Source organism: Daktulosphaira vitifoliae, unplaced genomic scaffold, assembly GCF_025091365.1.
Source record: "Daktulosphaira vitifoliae isolate Bord-2020 unplaced genomic scaffold, ASM2509136v1 Scaffold_1, whole genome shotgun sequence".
Classification (NCBI taxonomy): Eukaryota; Metazoa; Arthropoda; class Insecta; order Hemiptera; family Phylloxeridae; genus Daktulosphaira; species Daktulosphaira vitifoliae.
In genome coordinates this window covers 47,989,815-48,017,677 of record NW_026099572.1, presented here as the reverse complement: position 1 = coordinate 48,017,677, position 27,863 = coordinate 47,989,815, and the positions used below count along the sequence as shown (strand labels likewise).

The window sequence follows — 27,863 nt, the reverse complement described above, 5'->3', positions numbered from 1 at the left end:
ATTTATTTTAGCTGAAATTCATTCTGTGATGATGAAGTCGATACCGTATTTGAGTATGAAACTGGACCATCTATAAAATTTTTCGAAACCAACAGAGGATTAACTATCACAAAAACTTGCTACCACACTTGAAAACAGCAAATTTTGTAATTGGGATGCTGTGCATATATTAATAGCAACTATCGAAATGTTAGACACTTATCGATTTACAAAAGATTATCTTCTAAATACATTTTTGTAACTTCAATACTTTTTGTGATAATTTAATTAACGTAAATAGCCTGAAAATCATTGAAACTTAAATTTTTTTTTCCTGTAAATTATATAGTAGTTTTAAAAGCGTAAAAGTTTGAAATGTGAAGTAATATTGTAATATTAATGATTATTAATATTGTATGAGTAAATAAAAATGTATTGAATAATGCAACCATCAAAAGATAGAAAAATAATTCATTTAACCATTTTAAGTCTAACTGTTTAGTCAACTATACCCCTCTCTTAAGCTTTATGCAACCGACTACAAGTAGCAGTGACTACGATGCCAAAATGATGTCCATTCACAACTAGTCTGTGCCTCAATAATCGCAGCCGTGCGCTACTTTTTTCTAATTTTTTTTGTAAAATTTTGCTAATTTCGAATTGAAAATCAATATAAAAATAAAGTTTTATACGATAAAATGACTGAAACTGTAATCAACGTACAAAATCAAGATCCCAAGCCGGGAAAACCCGGCACAGAAAATGTTAATGTACATAACTTATTTACCTGGGTGGAAATCAATTACAATTACTTCAAGACATTACCGGGTATATTAAAATTAGCTCAACTGGTAAGTTGTTATCAATGAAATATTACAATATTATTTTAATACAGCATGAATTAGTCTTAACAAGACACCATATAAATGTAAAAAAATATTTTTTTTGTATACACATAATGTATTTATTATTTCTTATAAACTTCTTAAGGGAATATTTGAATATATACCTATTGTTATTTTTATTATTTTCTGCTCCATTCAGGTGTATTGTAGAACAACAACTTATTAAAGTATAATATTTAAATATTGTAGTAATCATGAGCACAGAGAGAAAGAGAGTATGGTACCTTAAAAATATCTGAAAAGATACCTTTTCAGATATTTATATTTATAAATTAGTAACTGTTTTTCGGTATTATAATTAAAAAATTCTATTATTCGTTGTAAAACCAATTCTGTGACTGTTAACTTTTTTAATAACATAACGTATGGCAAAAAAGTATTTATAATTTTTCTAGAAAATATACTTTTTTTGCATTTAAATTGATTAAAATAAATACTATCAAAACTTCCACATGGAATTATACTAATTTACATTTATTCGTTCACACATAATTTTTATATTTATAGATATTCATTCAGAAAGTTACATAATAAGTTCAATTTTCTTATTAAAATTTTAAAACGCAAAAAATTTACCCGTGAACTGGAGAATTGCTCTACGTACAACAATGCTATCTCATCAAAATAGGTTCGACACACCTTTAGAATACAAGGCTGTAACAAAACAATATAAATCACATATTTTTCTATCCAGGAATCACTTGTCAAATGCGACGTCATCGCAGTATAATAAATAACTTTTTTACAGTTTTCATACTGATAAATGATGACACGTCTATAATTTGTTAAAAAAAATTTTAAGAATAATACTTCGTTTAATCATTGTTAGCCAGAAAACACGAAATTTATTTTGAAGATAAAAATTAGTATAATGGCCTAAGTGTCTAATGGATAAAAAAAAATGCACTAATTTTTTAACGCTTGGAGTATCTTGAACAGCAGGCGAAATCACATCTGCGTGTCCATGAACGATCGTGAAACATGACTAAAAATAAACGCCCCAATTGTCCATGTGTATAAATAATTCAGTTTGTAAACAATATTAGTCATTGTTTTCTTTAAAAATTGTCTCTGGCTTAAGTTATTTTAATTTTCTAATTTTTGGATTTATTGCATTTTAGTATATACCATTTCCTATAGGTAAATTTTCTTAATAGACTCCAATTTCTTCAAATATTTTAATAGTTTCATGGTCGATTAAAAATTAAACCGTAATTTATTTATTTTGATGATTTTAAACACTAACTTTAAAGTGGATTTGCGGTTTTTAATGACCCCATGTTATGTGTTTTTTATTTTCTTTGAAAAATGCATACTTGAGTTAGTATTATTCGATAGACAAATAATCAACTAGTTACATAATTATATGTAAATCGAAGGATTACTTTATTTTTGCAAAAATAATTATTTGAGTAATTAAAATAGTTGTCCATTATTAATAATAATTCCACTGGTGATATGATGAGTAATATGGTTTGCGTTATAGAAAATACACTTAATATTTGAACGAAATTACAAAATAAAAACTATAGAATTATTTAACCGTTAAGGAATAACTTTCATATTGCCTAAATTAGAACTAAAATAACAGAATCATAAATGACTAGTCACTATTCCGATGTTGAAAATAATGCTGTTAAAAAACGTATTACGTGAATTGTAGAATAACCCACGCAGTATTCACCTACTAAAATTTAGAAGCGGCCTATAGCAGTAAAAAAATGTAGGACGAACGGACAAGGGCGACAACGACCTTCCAACGTTACTTTTTGTTACTTAGACGATAGCGCACATCCTGTTGCTTCATTAAAAAACTTAACAGTAAACGTTCATTACATTCCTCAAATGATACTACTGTTACAAACGTCGCTAATCACTCGAGTAAACGTTATAATTGTCATTAATTAAACCAATTTCCGACCAACTTCCTAGTATTCATACTAGTTACCTCTATAAATGGTCTGAAAACAATAATAACATAAACTTTTTCTGATTAACGTCTCATGATAATACTAAATAAGAATATGCAACATTAGACTTTAAGGTTCATCTAATGGTTAAGATAACGACTAATTTAAACACTTCTTGTAAGCCTTGCTCCCGATGATCTATCACACTTTATTATTTTGGAATTTGTGATAAGAGACTCCTATACAACTTGAAACAGCTGCATGTGTCATTGCCTATTACTGTACTTCCGGTAATAGCTGCAAGGTACACGAATGTATGAGGAAAACAACCGAAAAAATTCCAATTGCGGTATTTACAAAATATATAAATATAGAACTGCCCACGTTTAAAGCACAGGTAGGAGTGTTAAAGTTACACGTACATAACAATTAAAGTGCGGAAAATATGAATATATTTGTGTAATGATATTTCCCGATATAGTGTCAGACGTCAAGACTTTATTGTACCTTAGGACTAGACTAACGTAGGTAACATTTTGTCAATTTTTTTAGGAAAACTTAAAAATACAAAAATGTAACTATTTAAATAGCTATAGACATTGAAATCAAAATTATCATGCTAATACTACTGGTTTAATTTAAAAATCTAAATGGTAAATTTTTTTGTATATCATTTCGAGTTACGTTTGTTTGGTACAAACTTGAGTTAAAACTTCACCTTTTATAACACTGATACAATATTAAAGGTTCCTTGATAACAAAAACCGTTGATATAAATCCATGTAAAATCTAATTTCACACACAAAAATACACAAACCTGAAAATCATAATTTTTGGAATTATGTTAATCAAGTTTTGAGGTACAATAGAGTCAATAAACAGTTTTTCAAATAAAAACTAATTCGATAATAAAAAATTGTTATAACAATGATAAAATTATGATCATTGCTGTTATTACTATCCTAAGAATTATTCAGAACTTCTCATAATTAGTAATTTTTAACAAAAGCGAGTATAGAATTTTCTACTAATGACTTTTTTGACACGTTTCTATAAAATTGTCAACAATTAGGAAAAATTATTTATTGTATTTATAAGAAGCTTTTTGAAATTCTCTTTAAAAATAAATATAAATACAATTTAAAGTCATCCTTGAAAAAACACCTTTACTATAATATACTATATATAAAATGGACCAATTACATGTTATTAAAAATTAATCGGTTCATATTTTATGTTCCCTTCAATCGTCACTTATTTTTAAATACCGAGTGCTTATCATATTATATATTCTAAAAATATATATATAATTTTAAAGTAATTCGTAAAGACTTATTCAAAATTCTTATTAAATAATATTACTATATTAAAGATTATTATACAAAAAATAAATACATGTATGATTCACTCTTTTTATTCTAGTTTTATGTTTTCATTTTAATCAATTGATCGTAAAAAATATGTCAGTATTTACAATACAGGCGTTTTGTAAAATGTTTACACGCAAAAGACTCGTTCCATTCTACTACAATTCATGGACATAGGGGACCCGCTTCTACAATTTACCCTTCGTCTATTTAAAAAATATTATAAAAGATACATTTTTTTTACTAATGAGTTTTATCTTGAAAAAAAAATTTTAACACAATTCGTTTTTTTATCAACATACATTTATGTCAATGTGAAATTTTTAATAATTTTGCGATTCAAAATAGATATATCACAAAAGTAAACGATTCTTCTTCTATAAAAATATTTGTGCATACTCGCACAGTGAAACAAAATGTAAATTTTTATTAATCAATAACAGAAGAAAATATGATGAAATATTGACACGTTAACCCCAATAGAATAGTCTTAACAGTAGTCTGTCTGTTTTTCTGGTTAAAAATTCATCGTGCAAAGTCGATATTTCATAGACTCAATCTTAACACGCTGCTAATCGATTATTCTCAAAGCGTAATATTTTTTCCATTCATTTTGAACGAACCGTTAAATGGACTATTTCAGTCGTCCTCAACTGTCTCGCGATTATTCCTTCAGAACACGTCGCAATCGCTGATAATTTTATAAAATGGTATTCTCTTCGCACACCTACAATATCAAACATGGGAAAAGTCAATACTTCTCAATACCAACGACAAATAAATCGCGATATGTGTCCAAGTTCCTGTGACAAACGAATAGGAACGGTTACTTAATGTAAATTTACATAGTACATTATTGTTGTTTGCTATCAAGCCGAGTTTCTTTTATTTTTTTATGATAAGATAATTGTTATTTAAATATACCTATTGAGAAGGGTTCAGTTACGCCATTAGCCACCATAAAATATGTGTCATTTCCTATGCTCAATGCAAAACTCAATAAAACACAGATAAATACATCATTTTGAAATGATAACATTACCTAGTTGAAAACGAATGAGTATATTTTGTGATTATTAAAAACAGTTGAATTCTAACACATAAAAACTTGTCTTTCCATATTTAGGCAGTTAGCAAAAAATCGGGTTAGTAAGCTGAAAGTACTTTCATTTTTTAATGCTAAATTATGTACACCAATATTCCTATAGTTGAAAGTAAACGATTAATTATAACTAATTTTAATTAAATCGTTGATAATAGAATAACCGTCAAAACTGCTTAACGCTATAACATTTATAACCAGTGGCGTATTTAGAGGGGGGCACAGGGGCACGTGTCCCTCCACATTGACTGAGTTATGTAAATATTTTATCAAGCAATGTAATAATGTATAATATAATTAGAAAAAGTTAATTTTAGGTTATCGATAATAACATGGGTTTATGAAATGTTAATCGATGTAGTTGTTTTGTGAAGCAAAATTTGACGCCCGCATAGTTGTCCCGTTAATGTTATCACCTATTTTTGAAGTGTTTATTACATAGAAACACACATTATATGAAAATAATAATATTTATTGATAAAAATGGATTCAAAACAAATAACAGATTTTTTTTCAAAAATATCTAAAATATGTGTTATAAGTTATGAGCAAAAAAAAAAGTCGTTTTATCGTACCTTATTCATGAATATTTTTTGTGACCCCCCAAACATTAAAAATTTCTAATTTTGCCATTGTTTATAACCGTATAGGTCTTATTTTTATAAATTTAAAGCGTGTTAAATATAAGTAATATAGATTTTATAGTTCCATACGATTTTAATATTACACAAAATATGCCACTAACATTATATTCAATACTATTTTTAGACTCCGTCAATATTAGTGTATATAAAACGTTATCTCTGCTAAATGTTTCAATTTTGACAGCTAATAAAATGTAAATTAACTTATTGCATCCATTACTGAGTTAACAAAAAACTCCCAACTCATAACATAGGAAACTGAATTATGGAATTTACAAATATTTGATACAATTAATATTGAATAATATAATTTTGTAACGTTTTATTTAATCATAATTTCTTTTATTCGCGTCATCTAACTTCAAAATTATTTTTCATAGTTTAAAACAAAAAATTTCTATTCAATTTTAGATCAAAATAATAATTTTCCCAATTGCGTCATTACTGTTAAAAATAATTAATTACTCTAATAAAGTAAAATATATTTATGAGTACGAATGTAGTGCATAATTATTACTGATGTCTAAGAAAAAAACATATGCAAAAACTAATTTCATGATCTTTGTCCTTGAGAATTAAAAATATTTTTTCAAGTCACAGTATGATACTCCACTGTAAAACATTTAGCCTTCATTTATAACTGCGAGTACCCTAATAATAGACGACCAACGAGGCGATAGTTCTTAGATTATTGCATATACTAAGATTAGAGTTGAATTTAAGATTTGTGAATATAAAGTAAAACGTTAATAAAAATATTGTTATAATATTTACGGAGATGATTGACAAGTTAAGGTTACAGACAAAAAACATAAAGAAAAAAAAATTTAGTTCAAATTGTAATTGAAATTATATCAAAATTAATATCTTATAAATAAATCTTTATAAACTAATAAAATTATAAGAAACCCGTTGCATTTTAGCTTCATGCGAAGCTGAAAAGATATTAATTTTACCAAGATGTGTTTTTTTTTTTGTGTGTGTGTCTGATACCACTTTTTCTCATCTCTCACTGGACCGATTTCTTTCAACAATACGTCAAAAGATCACAAATCGTATCTAGTTGAAGACATTGCCCTAAAAAATTAAAAAAATTTCCCCCGTTTTCCGTAAATGGGGTGAATCTCCAAAANAAAAAAAAAAAAAAAAAAAAAAAAACACATAGTAAAACCAATACCTTCTCAGCTTCGCATCGAAGCTAAAATAAATAAAAAAATAAAAAAACACATCATAGTAAAATTAATACCTTCTCAGCTTCGCATCGAAGCTAATAAATCTGATACCTTTATAAGATGTAAGGGTTGAACAAATTTTTTTTTATGATTAATAAATTTAGATACACGTAAAACTTACAAAAATCAAATTCGCAAAAAATTATTATTTTAAGAGAAAATGAGTGGCTAGTGTTAATAAATTTATTCTGTATACTTAAGCCTAGTAAAAAATTAAATGTACCAATTTTATTAAGGAAAAATAATAATACCTAAAATAATCAATAGAAAAAACACTTTAAAATGTCGCACAATCCTAAGTTTAAATAACACGTGGCATAGTTTTCTATTTTGAATACCTTGTAAACATTAAATGTAGTATAAATATTTATGAGTACGTAAATGTAACAAAACGGTACTTTTGTCGTGTTTTGTCGGTCAAATTCAGCTATACGTTAAAACTGAACAGAATAGTAAGTTATAAAATAAAAACAATACACCATAGCTTAAATTTAAAACAATGTTTGATACATCGCACGACATACTGCACTTTAAATGACTCAATAGTAGTATTTAGAAATTATGGATTCGATTGATGTGTAGAACTTGTCTTTTATTTTTTACAAAGCTATTGTTTAAACGCTGTTGAACATATTATTATGAGAACGTTTTAATTTTTTGGCTTAACAATATGCCTATGAATTTATTAGTAACCGTTCAAAGTTTTAGTCCATATTTTACTAATGCATATTGCATTACAATGCATAGTACGTACACTTATTTTTAATTACCTATACGTTTTCAAAAGAGCCGTTACTTTACAGTGACATACTCATACAAAATACACATCTATTGTTATTTTACTTTTTGTGTATATGATTTGATTTCAAAGAATTAATTGTAAAATTCTCATAAAGTAACACATTGAATAAGAAACTCACAAAAATTAACTGTGAAAAATCTAAAAAATAATTCAATACAATAATTAATTTATTGCTTACTAAAATTTTAAATAACTAGAGTTTTCTACAATTAAAAAAAATAATTGAAACTTTACTAAATATTAATTTCACTAGTCTATCGATTTGTGAGATATCAGTTATGGTAAAATCTTTATATATTTTTGAGTCCCTTAAACTATTTATGGTTAAAAAAGAAAAATGATGTCCTTGTTTCTATTTTTTTCTAGGTTACTTTTAGTTATGTTATAATATCATCTAAAATAATAAGTAGTAAATGAGTAGAATTTTACAAAATATTATATTAAGGAAAATAAAAAACATGTAATACATGGATATTTATTTTTTACAGATTNAAAATAATAAGTAGTTAATGAGTAGAATTTTACAAAATATTATATTAAGGAAAATAAAAAACATGTAATACATGGATATTTATTTTTTACAGATTATAGGCATCATTTGTTTAGCGTTGGCCTCGCCAGCTAGACTACCAGGTACGAATTGGTTTTTATTTGTGGTTATTATTAGCTTCATAGCCACTGCAATTTGGTCTTTCATTTACCTTTTGTCTATCAGAGAAGCCATAAATTTTCCGATCAATTGGATTCTTACAGTAAGTATTTATATATTATCCGCATTCAAGTTACTTTTTTAACATTAAACTTGACATTCTAGGAATTTTTCAACACTCTTCTTCTGGCAGTTTTATATATGGTTGCGTTTATTGTACAAATTTCAGCGTGGTCGAGTAATAATAGAACATACAACTCTTATTACAAGAACCTTAACATATTTGCAGGGGTAAATTCACGAATTATTAATTTTTCACTATACAAGTAAAACAGTACATTTTATTACAGATAAAAACGCCATTTTTTTTATCTCGAGAAGGTATATTTTTACTACGATTTTTTTTTTTTATCTGTCGCCACTTTTCTTAGTTCATGTCAGACCGATTTTTTCAATGATACGTCAAAATATCACAAATTATAATTAGTTGCACATTGCCCTTAAAAATTGAAAAAAATCCACTATGTAACTTTTTTTTCTAAAAATCCCATAACTTTTTTTAAGAATAAACGAATTTATTTTTAATTTTCAATTAAAAATTTTAATTTTTGTATTCGAATGAGCGTTATTGAACGTGTATTGATTATTTTATTATTTTGTGTGTGTGTATGTGTATGTTACCATTATATTTGGAATACAATTATTTATAAACGTTATAATGACTTATTTTGCTCTTCTTTTATTAAATTTCATTATTATGTGTTGTGTGCGCCCAGAGTTAAAATCGTATTGCTGGTTCTTCAAACAATGCCAATAGTTAGTNCCCAGAGTTAAAATCGTATTACTGGTTCTTCAAACAATGCCAATAGTTAGTAAAAAGTAACAAAAAAAAACCAAAATTTATTTAATATCAATTTCACACTAAATTTAAATACTTTAAGTATGTAATAAGTATTTATTCATGTATTATACTTATAATCAGGATATAAATAAATGAATGTTGCTTTTAGAATAATCCAATAAATCATTCTTAAAATTAAATACTTTATACAGATTGCATCGAAACGTTTTTTTATGATAGCCATTTTAATCACTATCAGATATCATCTTTAATTGTCCTAACAATGATATGTCCCAACTGTGCTGTGTTTTTTTTAAATCAATATTTATTTATTTATTTTGAATAACAAACATATCAAATTTTACAAAAAAATATAACACCATATGAAAATTAATGATATCACATCGCATTATCAATTCATGCTAAATTCCTTAAAATTTTTTTATCTTCAATTCCTTTATTTTATAATATTAGAACGTGTGATCTATATAACTATTGGCTACATGTTAATGAACATAAATATCAGTATATATTTCATAAATAGTTATCTTTAATGATTGATTATAGATCTTTGGCTTGATTAATGTCGTTGTGTATGCAGCTGGAGTTTACTTAATATTTAACGATTGGAAAAAATCAAGGACTACAAGTCAATAATAAATGAATCCACTTTAAGACTAATGCATTATTCAATAGATTAATTATTTTTTCCAACTATTATAATCCTACCAATACACATAAATGGAAAAATATTGGTAAAATTAAAATATTATTTTGCTTGTCAAACAAATTTACATATAAGTATTCCAAAGTTCCTTTTATAAATTAAAATTTATTTAGTATAAAATGTATTATAAAGAATTAACATCAAAACAAATGTACTCCAAATACAAAAAATGTATGAAATTTATTTAGTAAATAGATATACGCACATTATTTCTATTATATTTTTGTATAAAACTGTTATGAATTTTTATATTATTTTAAGAATAATCTGTCGCTAAAACTAAACATTTTGTAAAAAAATGTTCATAATTTATTTTTAATTGTATTGTTTTATGTTTATCACGGGTACTAAATTTATTTAGTTACAACATTTTATAAATGCGTGCCTTAAGTGTTGCAATTACAAAAATTATTTAATTTAATTTATGTGTTACATACATTTTTTTTAAATTATTTTAGAAAGAATTCGGTATCCTGACCGACATACATATTTATATTTGTTTATTTTATCGTTATGTCGTACAGCACCAAAAAAAAATCAGGATATATTTATAAGCTCATTTTGATATGTTATTGAAATAAAATTGTTCGTAGAACCAATAATGATAGATTTTTAATTTATTTAAATTGTATATACGTACTATTGACTATCGAATCATTCGGACTTATTAAATCTGTTTGTTAATAAAATATTTATATTTTTACTTAAGAACTAATGTGGTATTTTATTTTTATAACAGAACAAAATATTCTGAAAAAAGATATTTTTAATTGTTTTAATTAAATACATTTATCAGATATTTAAAATAATTTTTTTCAAATAGTTGTAAATTTTGCACTTCTCTATTAATTATATATTTTTAATTAATTTTGCAATGCTTTAATACCGTAAAACAAACTAATGAAAACACAAAAATATTACTAATCCGAAAAAAATGTATGACCTCATTATTGTGCTTTTATCAGTTTTGATCAGTATTATAAAATATATTTAAAGTTTTTTTTAATCATTTTTATGTACAGTATAACAATTATAAGCATACACAATCTGACAAAACCGATACTTTATATTTAGAATTGGACATGCTATGACATGCTTTTCCTATAGTAGACAAATCCCCACCCTGCCATTTTCCTAATGATGCCATAAAAATTAAAAATAATATCAACTTCAGTAATTAAGTGTTTAAATACCGAGACCACAATTCTATTTTTTTTTTAATATTTTTCCTAATGATAATTTTGGGAAATATATTTTATATAGAGATTTCTTCACAAGTTTTATAATTTATGGCAAGTCTAAAAACAAAATATGCATGACACGTATAAATTAATTTAAAAATGATAAAATAGTGTAAATATATTTTGAAAATAAAATCAAAATTTATTTTCAAATATCATTGCGCTGAAACAAAAAACTTTGTGTGTTCAAAATTTGTATACTTATATTTTTATGCATACTTGTTTATTTTTTATTAATAACATTTTNAATACTTTGTGTGTTCAAAATTTGTATACTTATATTTTTATGCATACTTGTTTATTTTTTATTAATAACATTTTATTTTTTATCGAATTATGTATTTAAATACTGGAGTAAGTATGTATATAAGTGTTAATTTAAAACAAGAATTGTTTATTTTTCGTTTTCAGGAAAAACGTCCTACATGACGAACATTTTTAGTTCTTTTTCAACATCAAAGTAATTATTTTTCTTAAACAAACGCCAGATGCGTTAGCTTTACTTTAGTTCATTGATCAAACAATTCATTAACCGTAAGCACAAAATATCTTCGGCTAAATTTTAAATAAATTTAAAAAATATTTTACTTTAACCTTAAAAATATTACTTTTATATTTTTTATGTAGAAAATTTAACTTGGCAATAACTTTTTATGTTTCAAGATTAATTATATAGTTTAAAATTAAAAAATATATAAATCTTTTTTAATTGTAATTTTTTTTTTTTGTCTAATACCAATATTATTTGTTTTCAATTGTTTTCAGAGTATGATTTTCCGAATAATAACTTTGATGGTACTGTGTAATGTCATACTAACAAGTAATAAATATTTAATATTTTGTATTTAAATCATAGGAAATTACTGTAGTACAGCAAATTCACTATTTGCTATTCATTCTTAAAATTAAATTACGCCAGTGTTTATTGACTCTGGAATGAATGACTACAGGGAACTTTTATAAATGACTTAAAACATTCATATTATTAGCACAAAAGACAACAAGATATTTATTGGACATAGTGCAGCATACACTCAAACCTACTGTCTTGTCTAAATATAAAATTTTTAAATGATTTATTAAGTCATTTATAATTTTTAATTTTTTTTTTCTTAGTTAACCCACAAGATACTTCCATAAATAATTTTGGTGAGATTTTTTAAAAATATCATTAAATTCAAATATCTACTTAATTCTTTGAAAACCAATATTATGTAGAGTCCTACGAGGTTTTAACAAATTGCTATATGGTAAGTAAATGAATTTGTTAGAGCCTCGTTGAACAAAAAATATAAAAATAGTAAAATGACAGAAATCAAATATTATAGAGGTTGGTAAACAATTCTTAGCAATATTACAAAATGCTCATTGTTTGTAACATAGCAATTTCAATATATTAATATTATCACAATATTCTTATAAAATAATAATGAGTCAAATTATAAAGTTATATTATAATATAATAAAAGGCAAATATTATATTTTGAAATACAAAGTAACTTATTATACAAACTAGTATAGATTTTAAACATTCCAGTTGTATAAAAAATAAAAATAAATAGAAAACTTTAAGAACAAATAAATATGTAATTAAGAAATATAATTAAAAATATTATTTAAGTATATTTTGAAAATATATTAGAGAGAACAAATAAGAAATATTTTACTAAAAATATTTCTATAATATGCTAAAATAATATATTTTTAGATATTTACTTACAATTTAAAAAAATATACATTAATGAAAATAAATTAAAACATTTACATCGAAATAATTATTCAATATAATTTTCAAATTTTTATAAAAGTCGTTTATAGTATCTTATAAAATGATTTTAGTTTAAGTTATTATTCAAACAAATTTCCCTAATCTTTTTTAGTCTTATACATATATATATAGCATATTATAATATGTCTTATTATACAGAGTGATTTTTTATCATAACTCACTCAATTACTCATAGAATAAAAATAATTTAAAAATTTTATTTTTCGGATATCTTTAGTTAGATATTATTTTTGAATTATTAGCTATGTAATACTTTTGAGGTTCATACTTTATATTTTTTAAGGGTATCAATTTTGTTTTTTCAAATGGGAACATATATTTTGAATTTAATAAAATGTTTGATATTTTATTTTATAGTAAATTAAATTTGTGCTTTTAAAATAACTCTACTTGTTTATTAGGTATATAACTTTTATGTTTTAAATTTTTTATTCAATATACATGCATAATATTTGTGGGATTACAGGTAGCTAATTGTTTTTTGATGACGTCGCTATTGGTAGATACGCAGCATTTATGGTAAATTGGTTGACTTTGTCAACAGATATACTTAAAGTGTGGTCGTAAGGCACATCGTTGTGAGTAAACATTTATAAATATACCAACTGGCAATACAGAAAGCATATCTGTCAATAGTCATAATTGACAATAACATTCCGTATCTGTGTTAGCAATATCATAAAAAACCAATTAGTTACTTGTAATTTTAATCCCTCGTATGTTATACATGTATATTAATTGAAAATGTTGAGAGTATTATATCTAATAAATGATTAAAGTTTTGTTAAAAATTCAAATGTCATTTTCTTTTAAATTAAAATCTCAAACATTAATAACACTAGTGAACGCAAATTTTGAATCTGGCTTTTTCATATTGGATTCTGATTACTTTTCTCGCTTAGCCACAGCATACTTTGATTGAGATCCCTATGCACTTCCATGTAAGTTTATAACGTTGTGTGCGGCTGAGGGAAACACGGTGCAATGTTATTGTCCTCAGCCAAGCCGCATACGGAGGTACTATAATTGGTGGGAGGAACCGACCCCTGTGTTACCTCCACGATAGTGACCCTTCGGAAGTTCTATTGCCGGCCGAGACTTATTGCTACACTAACAATAAGAATTCCGGACATTATTATTCTTCGTCGGGGAGCCAATTGAAACTGCCGCTTGGGGTAGACAGCCGACCATCATAAGCGTACTGGAAATCATGTGAAAAAAAAGACAACGCACGAGATTAGAGCCCGCGAACTAACACTTTGTAGTAACAAATCTCACCATTGAGCACCAAGCAATTATGATTCAGATCCTGATTTTTTTCGGTATAGGTTTATAAACGGGTGTTGTGCTCAAGGAAATACGGTATCACGTCAGTAATACTTAAGTTAAAAACTAAAGTATTTTCAAATTGTAACATGCTAATTAATTAATTTTCTTTTTAAGGATGCTACATTTGTCAAAACATAAAGGATACCAATCAAATGGTATGTGGCCATGCATATTGTAAGTCGTGCGAAACTATGTTCGACAATTGTCCAAGTTGTTGTATTGAATTAAAGAGAGGTAAAAACCAATGACGTGATAAAGTATTTTAGTTATTTTTTATATCTTGAGTATCATAATATTAATCGATAAGAGTTATAATATTAGTGATAATAATTATATAATTTTTCACATTACCAAGTAGTCCATGTAAAAAAACTATCGGTTATTACTATCCCGATTGGCAAGTCCAATATAGTAACTTATTCTTAAAATAATATACTTATTATCTCAATAAAAACAACGGAAATTTACTGTTTAAACAGTGAAAAAAAAAAACACAGAAAAAAACACAGATTTCATCATAGTTGAAATCTGTGAATGATTATTAACTTAAAAAGTTTCTATACAAATCTACAAGTAATGTAAACAGTAATTGAAGTCCAACGGAAATCACGTACTATGTAACATTTTTTCGGATTTTCTTTACAACGGAATATTGTTTTACTAAAAAATGTCGATATTTTTTCATCTAGAAAAGTCCTAGCATTCATAATGATTGTATTCATGTGGGAATTTTAATCTAACGATTATCGTTCATTATATATCAGCTTTTAATCTAAGCAAAAAAGTTGGATAATAGTAAAATAATAATATTGCTACTAATTTTCTTTTTTAAGGATATACAGACTTCAAAAGTATTACATCCAAAAACGTTCAACCAACTATATTTAGCGAGGAAATGCCCGGTAATCACATTCTATTTATAATATTAAATAAATAAAATTACATAACAATAAAAATCGTATTGGAATAAATTACAAAACGTTCATTTATTTAATTGGAGGGATTTATGTAAAATTGATAAAGCTCTATTTTTATTTACAGAATTTTTAAATAAATACTTCCTACTTATATTGATAACCAAACATTTTAATGACATTATAATGTTATAGGATAAATTTCTACTCATTAAAACATAAATTAAATATGGTCACAATCTGATTTTGACGTTAAATCAAACTAAATAATTTTTCATAATCTCTGAAACTCAATTTAAAATATAAAATTATTTTTGTTTTATCGAACAAATTTAATAAAACAATACTGTTTTAATATTATACAAAAATCCTATTATTAAGTATACACAAAGGATACTGTGCTACATTGTATTCTCAGATAGCAATAAAAACATATTAATATTGTAAATTATTTTATTTTAGTATTTGAAACAACATGTTTTATCAACATATTAAGAATTTCTTGGTATATTTATAAACAAGTATGTTGTTGGCAAACATAAAAAACATAATTTGTACAATATTAAAATGATAATTATATTGTTATTATTATGAACTAGGCTTCGTCTAGCTGGGGCTCCGCGTCAGACTCAAAGGCCTACGAGTCTTACTCCGCCAAAGGCGCGTAAGTCTCTTCGGCCCGTCATCATAAGTAGGCCACTGATTCCGGTAGGAGTACCCAGTTACGCCGGGCACGATAAGTGTTTTGCTGAAAAAATATTACATCAGAATCAGTGTAACAAAAATACATTAAAAATGTAATTATTAAAATCAGGAAAATTCAAAAAGGGAATATAGTAAAATGTATTGGGTATAAGGTTGACGTTTGTTAATGAGGTATTCCCCTTAGGCGTATTCAGAAATTATTATAGGAGGGGTATTTAATATATTTTTACTTTGTTAAACATGCTACAGAATATTTTTGCTAAAAATCAAAGTGATGATCAAAAAAAAGGACATTAGGTCCTTATATCTTAGAAGTTGTCTAAAAAAATATTGATAGCTTAATATAATAAATATAAGCTATATATTCCATATGATTTAAAAAAAAAAGGTTAAAACAGATCTAATCAACTCTTTAACTATTAAATTTTTCACTATTTTAAGCTCTGATGCGAATCTGAGAAGGTATTAATTTTACTATGTTGTTTTTTTTATATTATTATTTTTTTTCTTTGTGTCTGTGAACATTCAATCTCAGCTCTCGCTGCACCGATTTTGATGAACATTACGTCAAAAGATCACAAATCGTATCTAGTCGAATACATTATCCTAAAAAAATTGAAAAAATTCCCTTGTAAATGGGTAACCCCCAAAAATTAAAATTTTAAAAATCGGTAATTTTCGACATTTTTTCAATTTTTTTTTTTAATTGCCCTAATTTTTTAAAAAATGAACGAATCAATACAATTTTTTTTTAATAGTACCTTAGGTATAATTTTTTTTTGTTCTTAATTATTTTTTTATATATAAATACTCATTTTTTGATAATAAGTAATAATATTAAAACTTAGAAGTAATTCAAAAAGTTTAATTGCACATTTGAAAATATCGCGAAAAGTTGATTTAGAAAAGTATTTTTTTGTTTCTGATGAAATTTCCAGTGTATATCTTTTCAATGTTAGTAAAATTTTAATTTTTTAAAAATGATTAAAGATTACAATTTAGTCAGTCTATAAAAATTGAAGTGATTATAATCACTGTTATAAAATACACCTTAAAGCAAATTTGTAGTGTTTAATTTTTAGAAGGAAATATTAAATTATTCCATAAGCAATAAAAACTCCAAATTTTTTATTTATTTCCTGATTAGAATTTTTATGATTTATTAATATAAAACATGAATAAATAATTATTATAGTAATTAAATTTAGTGTGATATTAATTGATATTTAAAAAATTAATATTGTAATTTTTACAGAGACATTTTAAAAAGTTATAAGTTAAGTAGTGTACAGAGTGTTTCTTTTAATATAAGCCAATAGATTTCTCTTAAATTAATAATTGTATTAAGATATTCGTAATAGTATTTTTAATATTACTTTTCGATTTATTTATTATTAAGTTTTTATTAAACTCATACCTTATAATAGTGTCAACTTTATTATTTACATGGCATCATACATATTTAACTAGACTACATAATATAAATTATCTAATTAAGAAAATTACTAGTCACCATGAAATAATTACACAGACAGTCACGTTGGGCCATAGTGACCCTTAGTTTGGATTTTTTAAGTATTACTTAATTTTGGATTAAACTGATTAATAAAAAATAACTTCATTTCATAAATTTTGTATTTCACTTGTGTATTGAAAAAAATAATGATACAATCTTAATGAATAAGAATAATAGTTTTAACATAATAAGTATACATAAAAAAAAATTGCTTTTCTTGTTTTTTATAATGAACTTAATACCAAGTATAAAAGATGTACAATATAATTTTAGTAGTGTTTTATATAATTGTATAATATTTTTGATAAATTTAAATATTTTCTTCACATTTTAAACAAACAATTACCGAGTGAATTTTACAAATATTTTGTTTACATACCTTACAAATATTACTGTATTTGTTGTCTTTCGTGCTTGGACAAATATGACACCTTTTACATTTTTTAAAAATCTCTTACGTTGTCGACTTCATTTATAACTGGTTGTTTATTGATTCCTTGATTACCCAAATAAATCCATATTTTTTGTCTAAGACTACGTGATATGTGAATGTTATTTCCTCTTCTAATTATTTATATATATTCTTTGTAAATCCAAAAATACTCGAATAAACTTCCCTTTTTCTATTAGGGTGAAATCCAGGTGGAATTTCTCTTTTGTTTTTGCGTAAAGTTCCTGTTAGTGTTATTTTATTATCTAATAACCAATTTGCCAAAGGTATACTTGTATACCAGTTATCAGTGGTTAGATTTCTTCCACTAACCTTTATTGGATTAACAAGACGTTGAACAATATCAAAAGGTGTGTTTAATTTTTTATAAAGACCTTCATGTTGTAACCCCGCATATATTTCAAATTATAACAAATAAAAGGTTTTGCTATCTACCAACGAAAATACTTTAATTCCATATTTTTTTGGCTTGTTTGGTAAATACTGTCAAAAAGGACACCTACCCCTAATTGGAATTAACTGATATTATAAAATTCATTAATGTTATTAATAGCTTTCAATAAGTAAATAACATAAGCTTTATTTTAATATATGTTTGAAGTTCTAAGTATATTTTTGGAATATTTTTAAAACTTAAGTTAAAGAGTTAACTTATTTAGAAAAAAGTGGCTATTTTGAATCCTCTGTAAGCAGGTAAAGGGTCAGATTTTTATAAAAAGTATACAAAAAGAAAAAGAAATACATAAGTATTAAAAAAAAAAAATTATATTTGATACGTTTATTTTTAAAAAAGTAATGGGAGTTTAAAAAAAAAAAGTTATATAGTAAATTAATAATTTGTGATATTTTGACGTATCATTGAAAAAATCTGTCTGACGAGAACTAAGAAAAGTGACGACAGATAAAAAAAAACATCGTAGTAAAATTAATATCTTCTCGAGATAAAAAAACCCAACACAGAGGGGTCGTGGCACAGTGGTGACGTGGCATAGATGGATCAAGTATAATGATATCTGACAGTGATTAAAATCACTATAAAAAAAAAAACGTTTCGATGCAAATCTTTAGATAGTGTTTAATTTTAAAAAGTAGGTGGATTATTCCAAAAGCTACATGATCTGCTAGTTCATTATTAATATCCTAATTAAGATAAAATATGTCGAATAAAAAAGGAATTATTAAAAAATATTATTTCTCATAAAAAAATAATGTTGATCCATACACTTTTCAATATGTCATAGCATTATAAAGTTAAAAATGTAAAAAATAAAATCGAGAATTTTCACACAATAATAGCATTCGGTAGCCATTTTCACCGTGAAGATAAAATAAAGTCCGAAATTTTTTTTTTTTGCGTAATAAAGTATATTACATTAACTTTAATTTAAGATATATATAAAAGTGTCAGACTTTCCGGAACACTTTCAAAATTTAAGTTGAAAAAGTAAATTTTTTGTGAAAAAGTTGTCATTTTAAATCCTCCCCTGTGGGCAGATAAAGGGTCAGATATAAAAAAAAATATACCAAATGATAGGTAAAGACATCAATCATCTATAAAAAAAAATTATATTAATTCGTTCATTTTTGAAAAAGTAATGGCAGTTTTAAGAAAAAAATATTGAAAAAATGTCGAAAATTAGTGATTTTTAAATTTGTAATTTTTTTGTAGGTTTCCTACATTCACGGGGAACGAGGGAAATTTTTTCAATTTTTGAGGGTAATGTCTTCCACTAGATACGATTTGTGATCTTTTGACGTATCGTTGAAAGAAATCCGTTCTGTTAGAGCTGAGAAAAAGTGGTAACAGACACAAAAAAAAAAAAAAACACATCTTAGTAAAGCCAATAGCTTCTCAGCTTTGCATCGAAGCTACAAAATGGCGTTTTTATCTGTAGTAAAATTTACTGTTATACTTTTATAGTGAAAAATTAATAATTCGTGAATTTACCCCTGCAAATATGTTAAGGTTCTTGTAATAAGAGTTGTATGTTCTATTATTACTCGACTACGCTGAAATTTGTACAATAAACGCAACCATATATAAAACTGCCAGAAGAAGAGTGTTGAAAAATTCCTAGAATGTCAAGTTTAATGTTAAGAAATGAAATTACCAAAGTTATTTAAAAAAATATTTCTGTATTAATTCATCTATTTTGAAACAGTTATAACAATTGTAAGAAAAAAAAAATTAAAAAATGGCGGAATACATCAATATTAAAAGTCGTAATTTTTTCAGTGATGTCCCTCATTTACAGGGAACGAGGGATTTTTTTTTAATTTTTAAGGACAAAAACATCATAGTAAAATTATTAATTTTGCATTGAATCTAATAAAGAGTAAAAATATAAGTAAATCAGAAGGTATAATAGTGATAAATTACATCTGTTACTAACTAAATATTACTTAATATTTACTTTACGGTTTTTAATAGTTAAATATTTCTAAAAATATTTAGAAGAACTTTTTTTTTTTTAAATTGAATTAAATAAAAAAATTGTATGGTTATTATAGTAAACTTTAAATACACTTTACTACTTTGTTACATAATTAAAAGAAGACAAAAAAAAAAATTAAATTAAAACTTACATATTTAACTGGTATACAAATAAGAAAATAATCAAACTAAGAAAATAACTGGTGGATTACTTAAACATTATATACTAAATACTACAATATAATTTATTAGTAACGTTACAGCAAATTTTGTACCCAAATAATAACCATTCAGGAATACCGACAGAATATTGTAAATTTAAATTGTATTTTGGAAGTTATGAAAATATTTTAAGTTGAAAATTGTTATACATATAATATTTTGCATAGAAAGTTCTGGAAGTATTTAATTTCTTTTAATTTTGAGTAATTTCATACCTCATATTATTCTGCTGTTGTATTTAGTTCCAAAGACCAAAAAAATATTTTCTTGCTTCACTTCAAATGACAAATCTATCTAATTATGAATAATAAATTATGTATGAAATTGTATACATGCTTTTATTTCCTACTACTACAGTATTTTTCTAATAATTGAAACCATGAGATATTACTATGTTTAAATTAAAATACACATACTAATAGTGGCGCCGGAACTGGGTGGCAGTTGCATTACCAGTCAAAATATAAGAGGGCAAAAAATAATTTAACACAATTTCGATTAAACATTGAAAAAAAATTGTGGATAAAAAAAAATGATGTTATTTAAAATTAAAATTATATTAAAAATATTAATTTAAAACTATAAATTAACAAAAATATTTAACTCAAGAAACCACTTAAAAATATCGGATACGTATTTCGGCAACAATACTATCATTATCAACGCTAAACACATACTGATTATTATATAAATAATATATTATGATAAATAATTATTGTTAATGTTCTGAGTTTGAGTTAAACATTTTTCTTTAATAATTTGATTTAAGATATAGCTATTATCTATGGTTTAAAAATAATAATTTATTGTAGATTTCAGATTTTTTGATTATCCCACATATTATGTTTATTATTATAATCAATTGTGATCTAGCACATTTCATTGATCAATGGTAAATGTAAATTTGCAATCAAATTTTTGTTTAAGACTATAATTTATATACTCTAAATATTAATTTTGAATGTCTCATTAATTAAATTAGATAGTGTTCAAAGTTAATGATATGGTAATTTGTTTTATTTATTGCAATAAATAAAACAAATTATAATAATTCCTATAAATTATATTTTAGTAATACTATCAATAATTTTTAATAATATAATAAAAAATAATATGCGTATCAAGGGTAGAGTTTATGAGTATCAGTGACAATAGACGAGGACGTGATTGGAGAGGTGGAGAGTTTTAAGTATTTAGGGTCAGTTGTGCAAAAAAGTGATGGTATTGACGAGGATGTAAGATACAGAATTAAATGTGGAGGGTTGAAGTGGAGGGAAACGTCTGGCGTCTAATGCGATAAAAGAATTCTAAAGAGGCTGAAAGGTAAATTCTACAAGACTGTAATAAGGTCAGCTGTAATAATGTATGGTTCAGAGTGTTGGAAGGTTGATAAGAAAGTAGAGCAGAGATGAGAATGTTTTGTTTGATGAGTGGAGTGACTAGAAAAGATAGAATAAGGAACGAGCATATAAGAGGGAGTATAGGTGTAGCGTCAATCGTGGATAAAATGAGAGAAAATAGACTTCGATGGTTTGGTCATGTTATGAGGAGAGAAGAATCGGAAGCTGTAAAAACAGTTATATAAATGAATGTTGAAGGAAGAAGTGGTAGAAGAAGACCAAATAAGAGATGGAGGGATGCCATTGAATGCGATTTGAAGACATCTGATGTGTGCGTAGATGATTTGGGATATCGTGTCAAGTAGAAGTAGAAGAAGAAGAAGAATTAGGGTAGAGTTTATGAACTACCGTATTTTTTTTATATGATCAATAAAAAACAAAAAAAAAAGCTTTATTCGCCTTATTAGCTTTAAAACAATAAAGGGAATCAATTTTTAGTCATTTAAATTTTCTTCTCGTGTATAAAATAATTCCCCAACGCCCATACAACTACATGGATGACATTACATACTCACAATATTGTAAGACAATATTTAAAATAAACAATAATTATTTATACAATAATAAAAGTAATTATTTTATTTTTCATTATAAAATTTATAAAAAAATTTGTGTAATCTGCTTGTAAGTGCTAAATAGCAAAAAAAACCTAATATTTGGTGCTATTATTATTCGATTATTTATGGTCGAATATGAGAATTATCAAATCAACATAATAATTCTGTATTAATGATATTTTAAATATATTACATAATTAATATTATAAAAAAATTTTAGAATTGTTATACTAGTATTTTTACTACTAAAAATTGATTTTTTCAAATATCATAGTAATAATATAATATAGGCATTTGGCAAATAAAAATAGATATCTTAGAATAGGTGTACAAAAAAAAAATTATTCATCAACAATTACAATAATATAAGTTGACTGAAACATGATTTTTTTAGGATGCTCAATCTGTACCGAAAAAAAAATTATCATAAAAAGAGAGTGTGGACACATGTTTTGTAAGATATGTAACGAAAATTTTTCTAAATGCAATATATGTACATCAGAAACTCTCAAACTAAAAATTATTTTATACAAATAATAATATATACATATTTACTCAGTAGCCCAAGGCTTATACTGTCCATAGAAAAAATGGATTAAAAGAAAGGGCAATAGCCACTTTCTCACTCCCTAACACATCACTGTATTTACTAATACTTCTTCTTAAATAAAAATCTGAAACTTAGAAATTCAATATATCGTCAATACTGTTCTTTTGCACAACTAATCCTAAACACTTAATACTTTCCTCCTCTATAACGTCCTCATTTACTATCACTGATCTCCTCATTTCACCTAGTAAAAGATAATTCTATGCATAATCTTTAATTAATTGTACAATAGCTTTTTATTTAATTAAAAACAAATTTTATAACTATATTTTTGTTGTATAGGAAAACCTCTGAGTAAGTATTTTTAGATATAACGTTTTTTGAAACTATTAGAAAAAATAGTTTATAATTTTTTTTAGCTCATTAATTGTTTAAATTTTAGCATGTTGTGATTGTGGATCGATGAATGTAAACCTTTATCAAGCGAATTGTAGTCATATTTATTGCTTAAAATGTCTGAATGTTAAAAATATAACAAATAACAGAACATGCATAAAATGCCGTTTACAAATTAACAACGGTAAAAATACGTGTCATTTTATATAAAATAAATTTAAAAAATATATTAATGTTATAAAACTGAACCTTGAACCATCAATTTTATGTATATTTTCCTGCAATTTTTATGAACTTTTATTATATAAAATATAATATGTAACAACCAAGGTTTTAAATCTCAATAAAACCCATACTTGATACCGTAGCAATACCCAATTAAACACTAAAACTGAAAATAATGAAACTTCTGAAATCCTGAACAAAAAAATTCCAGTTTAATGCCTTGCTTTAATAACAGAAAATAAATTATCAAGCTAATTTAAAAATATTCATTATCTTTTTAACAATATTATTATACAAAAAAAAGTGATTATTTTACAGCTTCACCCTTATTGTGTTAATTAAAACCAAGTTACAATGTTATTTAAAGTTTCATCAAAATGATTTTGTTTTTGTTTTAGTTAAATCTGAGAATTTAAGTAAGATTTATTTATATTTTTGTATCAATTCAATCTTTAATAATTTTAGAATATTTAATAAAATGAAAAAAACACAATTTTTCAGAGTGCTCTTTTTGCTCTAAAGTTACTGAATTGTATCAAAAAGATTGTGAACACATCTTTTGTTGTTTCTGTTTAAATCAATTCAAAAATTGCTATAAATGCGAATCCCATAAATTAACAGGTAAAAATTCATTAATATAAATTAATTGGTATACAGAGTAATTAATTTATCGTTAACCACTAAATTTCTGCTAAAATAAAAATTATGAAATTTTTATTTTTTATTTTGTTTAATATTATTCATTTATCAACTATCAAGTACTCTTTCGGTTCATCCCTTATACCTCATAAGAGTGCATTTATTCTTTGCAGTTTTATCTCTTTTATTTAGCAATTTAATAATTTTAATTCAGTTACATAGATTATAAAGCTACTTTAAAAGTTTCAAATTATTTTGTTTTGACACTTTTATAGCCTTGAATTAGTTTTTCTTAAGAATTTAACCATTTTATCCTGCCGTCTGTTGGGCGCCACAAATAAGCTTATGGTAATTAAAAAGATTGACATTAATGTAAACATTGCTCCAAATGAACTATATATTTGTAAAAACTAATAAAATAATTGTCGGTCAGAAAAGTATTTAAAATTAATAATTATTTATGTGGAAAGATTACTCTAGAAGTTTCTCGAATATTCTCGAAACTTCTATTTTGATTCATTACATCACTCAAATAAAAAATAAACATGTTTGAAAATGAATTTTAAAACTATTATTTTTAGAATTAAAATATCCTTAAAATGAATTTTTAAGTCCATGGTTAAATGGTTTAACTATAAAAACATCCATGCATTTAACAAAGAGGATCAATACTAGTTGTGTCTTTTAAATAATCTTAGATACTAACAAATCATGATGTTTTTATAAAAAAAATATGTTTCATAACATTTATTATCATGAGTATAAATATAAACAAGTTTTTAAGTAAACAATTATAGTTATTCAAACAATATCAAAATCTATCAATGTATCAATAATTTTGAAAAATTACTCTCTATTGTAATAAATTATTATATAGATTTTTAATTAAATAATTTTTCACTTGTTTTTTCATTTTAAACTCAAAAATATTTAACAGAAAATCAAGATGATAATTTAAGTGAAATCAAAGATGAAATACCAAGTGTAAATCCTGTTGAATACACAATTAAAAAATACCATGAAGTACCTAGTGAAAAAATAGTCGAATATCTTAATCAACAATACAATGAAAACTCAAAAACTGAGACGAAATGTGAGCATTGCAAAGAAGGGCCAGGAGATTATGATGCGTATTTATACAATCATAAACTTTGTTATGACTGCTATAAAAAAAATGAAAAATGTTCATTGTGCATAGCTTTAGACAATGTAGATGAAAATACCTTTTAAGAACTATTATAGTATTAAGATTTATTATCAAAACTATTTAAAAAATGAAGATAACTAATACATAAATTTATTTATAAATCAACATTTCAGTCACAATTCAATTCATTAAATTAATTTCTGTGTCATTTTTCAAAAATTTGATAATGTAAATTATATAGTTAATTTTTTCTTAAATGAGGAAATGATATCATCTACGAAATAATAATAATATTAATATAAATTACACATATTATGAGTAAAATTTAAACGAAAATTATATGTATTTTTATAAAAAAAAAAATCAGAATGATAGAAAACTCAATATATCCCCCATTTTTTTTTTTTTACAAATGTACACTAATGTTCTTTGTACTCCAAAAATATATACAGATGTATTCCTATCTCCAAAATTGAACTTTTTCTTGTCCCCTAAATTGATTTAAATCAAAAATGAATACTACCACTAGATTAACCGAAGTCATATATAAATAATTACAATAAACATATAAATTACAATATATATATATATATAGGTAATATAGTTTTGCATTAGACTAATAGGTAATATATTTATTCATTTTATAAAAAATATACGATGTCAGTGACATAATTAAGTGGGATGGGGGCAAAAAAGGGAAAATAGTCCCGTGCATAAATAATTTTTGTAAAAAAAGGTATTTCTATAAATTATTCTTCTTTTCCTTACCTTTATCTCAACTATTTGGGGTCGGCCATCTTTATCCTAAACTTCTACTTGACACGTTCGCACACATCTGCTGTCCTCGTTTAACGTTTCCCTCAATCGTAGTAATAAAGGTGAACATACCAAAAAATTATTATAAATTAACCATAAATGAATGATGTATACTACTCATGAAAAAATTGTATTGATCTATACATTTTTCAAAAAGATAAATAAATATAAAGTTAAACATGTAAAATATAAAATCGAGAATTTTAATACAAAAATAATGTTTGGTATCCATTTTCACCGTGAAGACAAAATAAAGTCTGAAATTTTTTTTCATGATAAAGTGTCAGAGTTTTCGGAACATTTTCAAAATTTAAGTTGAAAAAGTTGATTTTTTTTTGAAAAAATTGTCATTTTGAATCCCATAATGTGGGCAAGTAAAGGGTCAGATTTCTACAAAAAATATACAAAACAATAGGTAAATACCTCATATATCTATAAAAAAAATTTATTGACTTGTTTATTTTTAAAAAAGAGAACGAGGGAAATTTTTTCAATTTTTGAGGATAATGTCTTTGACGAGATACGATTTATGATCTTTTGACGTATCGTTGAAAGAAATCAACTTGTTGAGAGCTGAGAAAAAGTGATAACAGACACAAAAAAAAACACATAATAATAAAATTAATACCTTTTTTGCTTCGCATCGAAGCTTAAATAAGTAAGGGCTTAAAGAAGAAACTTTGTCCACTCCTACTCTTATTATTCATTTGGAATTTTCACTTCTAATAAGATTTTATTTAAAAGTTCTTTCAAACACCTTATGGTCAACACCGCCTAATATTTTCCCTACTTCTATTGGCACGTCATCTGGTTCTACTGCACTATTCTTTTTCATTGATTCCACAGCCTCCCATTCCTCTTTCTCAGTAATTAAAGAATTTGAATTATTATAACAAGTTTCTAAATATCTATTGTTATAACAACAAATAATAGAATTTTATGATTATTTGACTTAATGATATCAGTATCAGTATCATAACAAAGATTTTTTTAACAATTACTGATAAAGTATTTTAAACATTTAGTACTACTATTTAGTATATTTATTTATTTATTTAATATACTTATTAAGAATTGATTACATGATAGACAAGCAGAGATCATGATTGAAATATTTTTATTTTTATTTTAACTATTACTTTATAATTTTTATTACGTCATTTTCTATGCTAATTTTACATGAACAATAGTTTTGTATGATTGAACACTGTAAATATTATAAAATATTTTTTCTTTTTCTTTGAAAATATGTAGCTTTAAAACTTTTTGAATTAAGCATAGTAAAATTATCTAACTCTACTTATAAAATAACTGATATTATAATAATACTAGAACATAAATTAGACACCTATTTTTAAACCTATTTAACATGGA

The 27,863-nt window shown here is 24.8% G+C and overlaps 2 protein-coding genes and 1 long non-coding RNA gene across 11 annotated transcripts; 2 read left to right on the top strand and 1 right to left on the bottom strand.

Annotated features, from left to right (window-relative positions):
• The first annotated feature begins 548 nt into the window (after positions 1-548).
• Positions 549-10,228, top strand: LOC126900298 (proteolipid protein 2-like). Its single transcript, XM_050675923.1, has 4 exons — positions 549-830; positions 8,526-8,693; positions 8,756-8,881; positions 9,999-10,228. The coding sequence occupies exons 1-4, from the start codon at positions 678-680 to the stop codon at positions 10,086-10,088; spliced, it is 537 nt and encodes a 178-aa protein (XP_050531880.1). The 5' UTR covers positions 549-677; the 3' UTR covers positions 10,089-10,228.
• Positions 10,162-25,965, top strand: LOC126900217 (uncharacterized). 8 transcript variants are annotated; one of them, XM_050675751.1, is made up of 11 exons: positions 10,162-10,186; positions 11,811-11,933; positions 12,165-12,219; positions 12,516-12,548; positions 14,632-14,751; positions 15,351-15,419; positions 23,609-23,620; positions 23,709-23,846; positions 24,286-24,303; positions 24,389-24,508; positions 25,464-25,962. In XM_050675751.1, exons 3-11 carry the CDS (start codon positions 12,168-12,170, stop codon positions 25,754-25,756), a joined length of 855 nt encoding a protein of 284 aa, XP_050531708.1. In that variant the 5' UTR covers positions 10,162-10,186; positions 11,811-11,933; positions 12,165-12,167; the 3' UTR covers positions 25,757-25,962. The 8 variants fall into 8 exon arrangements, with proteins under 8 accessions (XP_050531708.1, XP_050531716.1, XP_050531744.1 ...); XM_050675759.1 differs by lacking the exon at positions 10,162-10,186 and adding an exon at positions 11,731-11,753; XM_050675807.1 differs by lacking the exon at positions 10,162-10,186 and adding an exon at positions 14,517-14,557 and having other exon boundaries at positions 11,764-11,933; positions 25,464-25,964.
• On the bottom strand, positions 15,938-27,238 carry LOC126900362 (uncharacterized). Of its 2 annotated transcripts, none has more exons than XR_007702841.1 (4): positions 26,700-27,238; positions 26,442-26,627; positions 20,975-21,053; positions 15,938-16,179 (listed from the first exon to the last, which is right to left on the bottom strand). It is a non-coding gene; the product is annotated as an uncharacterized LOC126900362 (long non-coding RNA). The 2 variants fall into 2 exon arrangements; XR_007702842.1 differs by lacking the exon at positions 15,938-16,179 and adding an exon at positions 19,776-20,177.
• Between the last annotated feature and the right edge of the window lie 625 nt (positions 27,239-27,863).

Excerpts from the sequence above, each read along its gene's own strand:
- LOC126900298 (XM_050675923.1), top strand. The coding sequence starts at position 678 with ATGACTGAAACTGTAATCAACGTACAAAATCAAGATCCCAAGCCGGGA. Across the intron at positions 831-8,525 it reads TATTAAAATTAGCTCAACTG|ATTATAGGCATCATTTGTTT; the intron begins GTAAGTTGTTAT and ends TATTTTTTACAG. Across the intron at positions 8,882-9,998 it reads ACCTTAACATATTTGCAGGG|ATCTTTGGCTTGATTAATGT; the intron begins GTAAATTCACGA and ends GATTGATTATAG.
- LOC126900217 (XM_050675769.1), top strand. The coding sequence starts at position 12,168 with ATGATTTTCCGAATAATAACTTTGATGGTACTGTGTAATGTCATACTA. Across the intron at positions 12,220-12,515 it reads GTGTAATGTCATACTAACAA|TTAACCCACAAGATACTTCC; the intron begins GTAATAAATATT and ends TTTTTTTCTTAG. Across the intron at positions 24,509-25,463 it reads CGAATCCCATAAATTAACAG|AAAATCAAGATGATAATTTA; the intron begins GTAAAAATTCAT and ends AATATTTAACAG.